At 44.7% G+C, this 8,571-nt stretch overlaps 1 protein-coding gene across 1 annotated transcript in view; it reads right to left on the reverse strand.

The window, feature by feature from the left end:
• LOC134028510 (apoptosis-associated speck-like protein containing a CARD) overlaps positions 1 to 6,787 on the reverse strand; it is a 386,877-nt gene extending 380,090 nt beyond the window's left edge. The window contains exons 1-3 of the mRNA XM_062472112.1: positions 6,414 to 6,787; positions 6,192 to 6,230; positions 5,655 to 5,957 (exon numbers count right to left, since the gene is read on the reverse strand). Of these exons, the coding sequence (XP_062328096.1) occupies positions 5,704 to 5,957; positions 6,192 to 6,230; positions 6,414 to 6,681 (561 nt within the window). The 5' untranslated portion in view covers positions 6,682 to 6,787 and the 3' untranslated portion in view covers positions 5,655 to 5,703. The remainder of the gene's footprint in view (positions 1 to 5,654; positions 5,958 to 6,191; positions 6,231 to 6,413) is intronic.
• Between the last annotated feature and the right edge of the window lie 1,784 nt (positions 6,788 to 8,571).

The raw sequence follows: 8,571 nt of genomic DNA on the forward strand, positions 1-8,571 counted from the left end.
GTTTGTCATGACAGCATTGTAAAGCCCATGATCCCGGTAGCTATATTGCATCTCTTTACACACACACACCAATTCACCCATTCCCTCACACCCCATCGCATTAAGGTTTGGGATTTCATTTCTACCTGCGTGTGAGCATCGCACACTTCCTGCTTGTGTGATGGAGCACGGCCAGAGATAACGAAAGTGGTGCGATTGTGATTCGTGTCCTCACCTCTGGAACAATAAGCAAGATTATATCTCCCGCTGGCCTGATTACGATATTATATCGATACGAGCTGCAAATCACTATGGTGATAGGCCGCGGGGCTGTTCCTCTGGAGCCCGGCCAATCAGCTGGGCAGCTTGTCTCTCCACGTCTCTCCCTCTCTCTGCAGGGTTCTCCTGGGAGCAGGGTTCCACTGGGAGCAGGGTTCTCCTGGGAGCAGGGTTCTCCTGGGAGCAGGGTTCCACTGGGAGCAGGGTTCTCCTGGGAGCAGGGTTCTCCTGGGAGCAGGGTTCCACTGGGAGCAGGGTTCCACTGGGAGCATGGTTCTCCTGGGAGCAGGGTTCTCCTGGGAGCAGGGTTCTCCTGGGAGCAGGGTTCCACTGGGAGCAGGGTTCTCCTGGGAGCAGGGTTCTCCTGGGAGCAGGGTTCTCCTGGGAGCAGGGTTCTCCTGGGAGCAGGGTTCTCCTGGGAGCAGGGTTCCACTGGGAGCAGGGTTCTCCTGGGAGCAGGGTTCTCCTGGAGCAGGGTTCTCCTGGGAGCAGGGTTCCACTGGGAGCAGGGTTCTCCTGGGAGCAGGGTTCTCCTGGGAGCATGGTTCTCCTGGGAGCAGGGTTCTCCTGCAGAGGGAACCGACTGTGTGTAGAGTCTTCAATGTTCCAGGACGGTGAGACTGTAATCATGGGATGTTACGATCGCGCTGCTACCATTACTGATAACAACAGGCCTCAGTAATCTGTCTGCTGTGTCACTCTTGTGTGTGTGTGTGTGTGTGTGTCTATGTGTAGGCCTATTTGATAACACAAGCTCACTAGATCAGGGTCCAGATCCAACAACCATATACTCAGTTGTTTATATATACAGTACTAGTCAACATTTGAATGGGACAATGTGTCCAAACTTTTACAATATACTGTACATTACATTACATTTACATTTAGTCATTTAGCAGACGCTCTTATCCAGAGCGACTTACAGTAAGTACAGGGACATTCCCCCGAGGCAAGTTGGGTGAAGTGCCTTGCCCAAGGACACAACGTCATTTATCACGGCCGGGAATCGAACCAGCAACCTTCTGATTATTAGCCCGATTCCCTAACCGCTGAGCCACCTGACACCAGACTCTGTACATATATATATGTGTGTAATATAACTTTTAGTTTTGTGTATATATACATCCCACTTTTTAGTTCTTGTTGCTAAATGCTAAGACACGCCCCTTGGTCTCATACCAGTGGGGAGACAAAGTTACGGTGGAGAAAATCAGTCTTTGACATTTGTTCTTTTCCGACAGTCGTCAAGGTCACTCCCGAGCGGAGGGCCCATCACACACACCCACATCGTGCATCGATCGGATGTACCTGGGACTGCTCGTGGAGGCCTGCTGGTTAATATTGAACAGCAGGAGGCTTTGATAGCTTATTCCTCTCGGTTCAACCTCTCGTGAATCTGATTCACATGGAGCTGTGTTGGCAGGGCAGGAATCTCATGTCTCTGTGGGAGAGAGAGAATACAAAATAATTTATATATTGATAAGAAATCACCCGAGTGAAAGGGGTCAGGCATCGAGTGATGGAGTTCATGTGTTGAATGATCGATGTTTGGATGTTTTTGATGTTAGTACTTTTGGTTATCTTACGTTTTTGGGGTTTCACACTGTTGGACATAAATATATCCGATCAAAAACAAACATTCTTTGTCTTCAAGGTGGAGCCCAATGATCTGGTTTACAATTTGAACTTGTCACTCATAATAGTGCTGTGTAGATGTGGGTAAGACGTTCTCTTGTGTGCCCTTTCTCTCTTTTTCACTCATACATGCACTCTCACTCACTCACACACACACACACACACACACACACATACACACACACACACACTCTCTCACACACACACTCATACACACACTCACACACACACTCACACACACACTCACACACACAGGTCAGGTGTGAAACCATCTCGTTAATGAGGTCTGAGACAGCGATATTTCACTCCAACACAGCCAGATCGATTCTCTGACTGACACCACCCACGTCCAATCACGTTAAGAGCTCAGCAACACGCCCCCTTCCTTGGCCACACCCACCATCCACAGTTCTACTCTCTACTCATTAAATTAAACAGATGCTTTTATCCAAAGCGCCGTACAGTAGGCCTACAGTGGGGATTTGAACCTGCGACCTCGACCACGGAGCGATACCCACAGCGGTGACCCCCCCCCCCCCCCCCTGTCCTGTGAGATGATCGACACTCGTTAGCTTGGCTGCCTTTGTGCCAGGGCTTTGATTGATAGTTCTCTGACACCTCGTATTGAAATCCTGCCAGTTTAGTCCAGCAGATGAAGATATCCCAGAGATATCCACAACAGCGACGGACGGGAGACGGGGAAAAAAAACGTAAGGAGGGAGAAAGAGTTTCTCTGTCCACGGCTTATTAGCTCAACACAATTAGGTGTGTGTGTGTGTGTGTATTTCAGCCAAAAGACACAGGAAACAACTGTTTATTTACAAGCATGTGTGGTCAAACATATGTCCTAGATCGTTCCGCTGTTCCCGTCTTGCGCTCCTGCCGGTTCAGAAGGACGCCGTGAGGAGAGGGAGGTGGTCGCTCTGAGACGCCTCGCGGCAGGCAGGAGTGAGTAGGCTAAATAAACATGTCTGCAGCTTTACCAACACTCACCGTCGTGTCAGCAAACTCACCGTCGTGTCAGCAAACTGGAATAACTAAGTGAACATCCAGTTAAACTGTGAGAGAAAAAAAATGTTTATGACTTCTTGCCAATCTTTTCTTTTACCAGCGAGAAATCTCTTGTGGTTCTTTTTCAGCAATTTCAGACATGAATATGGATGCTGACATCCTACCAGAAAGCGAAGGTAGAATGTAATTTATGCCAAACCACATTCACATTCGACTGGCAGTTTCCAATGGGCCATGAATGTAGATAGTGTCTCTGTTGTGTCCTTCAGAACACCTTTATTACATCCTCCCGACTCCCGTCGTGGCAAAACGATGTGAGGTGTAGATGAGAGGCGGTTTGGCATCATCAAAATGCGACACATTTGCCAGTGTTGGCTCCAGCAAGTAAATCGAGGTATCAAGACTTAGAAGTAGTACTTGAGCAGAGTGAGAGAAGAGATGGTGAAGTTAAGAAGAGACGGTTTAGTCCTGTGACTGGTCAACACTGGTTTAGTCCTGTGACTGGTCAACACTGTGGTTTAGTCCTGTGACTGGTCAACACTGGTTTAGTCCTGTGACTGGTCAACACTGTGGTTTAGTCCTGTGACTAGTCAACACTGGTTTAGTCCTGTGACTGGTCAACACTGTGGTTTAGTCCTGTGACTGGTCAACACTGGTTTAGTCCTGTGACTGGTCAACACTGTGGTTTAGTCCTGTGACTGGTCAACACTGGTTTAGTCCTGTGACTGGTCAACACTGTGGTTTAGTCCTGTGACTGGTCAACACTGTGGTTTAGTCCTGTGACTGGTCAACACTGTGGTTTAGTCCTGTGACTGGTCAACACTGTGGTTTCTTGAGCTGTGTGCACTGTTCCAACAGCACAACCTATCCATCACCTGTGTCTTCAGAATAATGTGTTTAAACTAGTAAAAACCGGAGGACTGCTTTTATAATGCACCATGTGACAACAGCTCCAGTCCTTTCAGCCTTCACTTTCTCACTGGGAATCTGCTGCCACTTGAGTCTATCGCAGCTGTCAAATTACTAATGTTTTCATTAATTGCTTGATTATTGATTAATTTGATTAACTGCGTGAGAAAGATACCAAGTTCTCTTCATTTTGCGATCGTTGCAACCAGAGACTTAGCTGGTAGCGTGGTGCGGTTTTGGCTCCTAGGTACCCCACATCTCCCAAACACACTCATACACACACACACACACTCATACACACACACACACACACACAAACAGACTCGCTTGAGATGAACGCCATGCTCCCAGACTCGTTAGCCTGAGCACAGGTGCATTGTGGGAACTCTCTGTGCTGACCCGCGGGGATGTGGTCGTTCTGTATTCTGCAGTCATGATCTCTCAGATCTCAGGACCATGAGACCCTCTCTGCTCTGCTCGCCAGACCTGGCTGTGACCTTTACAGACCGATCTTGTGCTCATTTCTGACTAAACGTATTTCATAGCAGGACAACGTAAAAAATTCAAAAGAAAAATGACATGCTGTGTGCATCAAAATAATGATGACTATGTATTTATGTAATTATTATGGTAATTTGTTAAATCAAAGTAACCTGAATGCAGATTACAACTACTAAATAGAGCCACGTTTATGTGCAGTTTCATATATTAAATGTAATATTATTACAGTAATTAAACCAACAGTCAGCTCCAGTAGTCCCTGCTTTTCAGGTCAGGTTGAGAGAGTTTAGCTCCAAACCTATCCAGTAGGAATGATGTGGGTCTTGGTTAGCTGATGGTTGTGTCTCCTGGCAGCCCGGCCGGGGGGGACAGCTAGGGCTGTCAGGCCTTCCTGGTTGAGAGGAGCATCAAAGGCTTTTAGCATTTCCCTCTCAATCAAACACAACTCGTTTGTAGAGTACAGTGTACTGAGTCCCCTTAGTTGAGCTGTCAGTGTTCATGGTGGTGTAGTTAATTTCAAAGTGTTACTCCAGGTATTTAACACCTGGTGTTTTTATACTGTAGGCCCATCTCACGTAAGGGAACTCTCCTGGTGTTAAATTAACACATTTTGTGTGGTGGGGTTAAGGCGTAGATACTACCTGAATTATCATAACTGAACAACTAATCGATTTAGAACGAGAAGTCCTTTCTTATGTGTGTATGTCATGATGATCTTGAGGTTGTAGTTTCAGAATGTGTTTAATTTCCTGTTTGCTCTGTATGTGTTTCCTGCTGGGAATTTCTTCCTTCCAAAACAAACGTCACCAATATGGCAAATAGTAGCCTATGCAATGTTTTAGACTAACGATGTCAAACATGATGATCAGTTATATTGTAAAGTATGATTATATTCAAGTTGACTGGGGAAAGTAGTTTCTCATGTCCTTCTCGTTTTGTGACGTCAGGGCCATACGGTACATCAATATTACCATTCTTTGCAATATAACTGATCATGTTTTATATACTGGTGCTAGTACTATTTTATTCTACTATTTTATTCTATTACTAAATATTGTGCAATATTTGCATAAATACATAACTGACTAAAGGTCATTTAAAAGATCCTACATATTTTGAAATAAAATAATCTGATTGTCGTATTGGCTACTTAAATGCATATTCATCGCACATTCACACCATTTATAACAATAAATTTTAGGCCAGTGTTTTTTTTTAATAATGATTTTTACTTTGTATAATAAAACATGGATAAAATTGCATAGGATTGAATGGAAAACTAAAAATGTTTGCGAATGTGATCAGCTTGTAATATCCCCTGAATATAGTTTGAGGTAAAGTTTTCTTTACTTTCATTTGTGTAATCATGTTGGTCAGTTGGTCTATCAGTTAACCTTTGAGGTCTTTCATAAGAAATTTCTCATGTTCCTCAAGGCTCTTGTAGAAAGCATCTTTCCCTGCATTGCTGCCTGCTATGAAACAATATAGCTTCCTCATCTTCTCCTGACGGGTCTTCTCTGCATTCACTTCGCTGTACTTTTCGTCGTCTAAAACCTCCTCTTCCAGGAGACCATCCAAGATCACGGGCACCGAAGTGACTCTCTGGATCAGAGCGGCCCGGTGGAAGTCCACGAAGTGTTTGCCTGAGGCGCGAGGGAAAGAAGGGAGACCAAAACCAGATAATCAGGCCAGCAATAACCATAAGGAATTGTGGATAAGGTTGTGGGTTAACTTAATGAGGGTGGGGGAACTTTTCAATATAGCCTACCGTACGTACGCTATTCAGTAATGTGAGAAAATTGGTGAGGGGGAAGCATATTTTACATGACACGCCTTACACGCGTTTGTCTTTCGATGTTCAATTGCCTATTGCTTACCTCCCATCGCGTGGTTTCCAACAGAAGGTCCCTGTTCCTCTGCGGGCATTAACCATGTGGAGAAATAAAACAAATCGACAATTACAAAAACGTTTAAGCACTTTCCATTTTCTTCACGTCCACACTGGTATGCTAAGCTCATAACTGAAAGTGAAACAGACAGGAAAATCTTTTCCTGTCTGTGGGCCACGTAGTAATCACGTAATGCCCAATTTAACCTACCTTTCATGTATTTGTCAAGCTTTTCTGCAAGATCATGACAACCAATATCATGAAGGACCTCTATCGCCACTGGAATAGCTTTCTTCTCAGTGTACGTTCTCACAAGAACATCCACTATATCCAGTTCATCCGCCTTTTCGAGGACTGACCCTGGAATACGGGGTTCCTGCTGGCGATCGGACAAAGCATGTTTAAACTTTTTAAAGTTTTTCGATTCTAAATCTCCAAGTACATCTTTCAGGATCGTTTTTACAGTTTTGCGGGACATCTTCGGTCAGATTTTAAAGTACGCAAGCTACAGATCGTTGTGTCTAATAAGAACCTGTACGCTTCTTTACATCTACAGGACAATGTACATAGTGGAGCATAATAAGCTTGTTCTTCCGTGACTGCGTGTTAATGCTTTTTGTCAACCCGGAGGACGTCCATATAGACGTCATCGCTCAAAATTATAGCCCAATTAACATTTTATAATTGTATAGGCTATAAAATAACAGTTTATGTAACGACACTCATACATAACGATATATAACGACTTTGAATTGGAGGTGTGTTCTCAACTGTGCCCTTCTTAAGACCTAACCTATTATAGTTTTCTTATTTATTACATTAATCTAGCATACATATCCACACATGTACACTACTGTGCAAAGTATAGGCTTTGTGTGGAAGACCAAAAAAAAAGAAATATATATATACATACACACACACACCTGATCGGGTGACAGGTGGATGAGCGGTTAGGGAATTGGGCTAGTAATCCAAAGGTTGCTGGTTTGATTCCTGGCCATGTCAAATGATGTAGCAAGGCACTTCACCCTACTTGCCGCGGGGGGAATGTCCCTGTACTTACTGTAAGTCGCTCTGGATAAGAGTGTCTGCTAAATTACTAAATGTGTATATATATATAGAAGACAATAATAGTATAAAACATCTTGGGTTCCTAAGATGTCTGCACAGTATTGTATTGCCACTGATGTGCCTATGTCCTTGGCGGTCTCGTTGCCCTTCCCACAACTCTCAAACACAGCTGAGGTTAACCTACTCCTTCACAAACGCCATGGAAACTTTACAGGAGGGCCAACCTTCAGAAAAGTCTCTTTCAACCTTCCCGGTTTTATTAGAGAATGTTTAAATCTGAGCCTTTATGCCACAGAGAACCTTCTCATGCATCTCATTAGTAGGATCACCCCCGTAACCAAGAAGTTATCGATTCTTTCAGGGGTGTCACGGTTCATGGAACAAGAGGGAGAGGCTAATTGAAGGCCTGTAATTTCTCACACTGCTGCTCACCTCGAGGACTGGAGAAGTGCTTTTGAAGACAAAAAAGCTTTGAACATAACCAAGGTGACCCGGAGGACGTAGGATTTCTATAGGTGGAACCCTGAAAGGAATTTTAGAGGTGGACATGAATTCCCTCGCTCGCCCGCTTTCCTCAGCCTCACTTCGTCAATCAACGGTACGTGGGCAGCTTTCAAGGACAATCGGTAGTACGTCGTACGTCTAATCATAACACATAATGAATAGATCGACAAATCATTCCGTGCTTTTATCACCTACAGACCATATGATGAAGATGAACACAGGCCCTATTTTCATTTAACCTCTCAGACAATGGCATTTCTTCTTTATCAATCTTCATTTCCTTCCGCATTCAGTGCCCGCTTTCACCATCTCTTTCGCAGTTTTGGCTGAGTCCCAGTTTCAGTCGTTCTCAGTCGGCTATATGGTGAATGGACTCTAATGTATGCCATTACCGTTGATTACTAAAGAATCCCTTATCTGGTCTTTTGTCTTATCAGTCTCCTCGACTTTACTTCATGCCTAGTGGGAGGGGCAGGTCAGGAAACACTTGGTATGGCCCGGGTGTGACTTGGTACGGCCCGGGTGTGACTTGGTACGACCCGGTTGTGACTTGGTACGCCCGGTTGTGACTACACACTCTTCCTCACATACTGTCTGTGTCTGTATGTGGTGGTAAACTTCCATGCTGCAGAAAAAACTGCCCCTAAGGGGGGAAATAAAAGTTTACTACACTAAACTACTAAACTAAACTTTTGATCCCTCTGGTTCGCTGTGTGAAAACTGACTCGCAAGCTGTGGTTGTAGAGATTAGGTGTGTTCGACTTCATGCAGCACCGGCGGCGCCGACAATCGG

This window comes from Osmerus eperlanus, chromosome 10, assembly GCF_963692335.1.
Source record: "Osmerus eperlanus chromosome 10, fOsmEpe2.1, whole genome shotgun sequence".
Lineage (NCBI taxonomy): Eukaryota > Metazoa > Chordata > Actinopteri > Osmeriformes > Osmeridae > Osmerus > Osmerus eperlanus.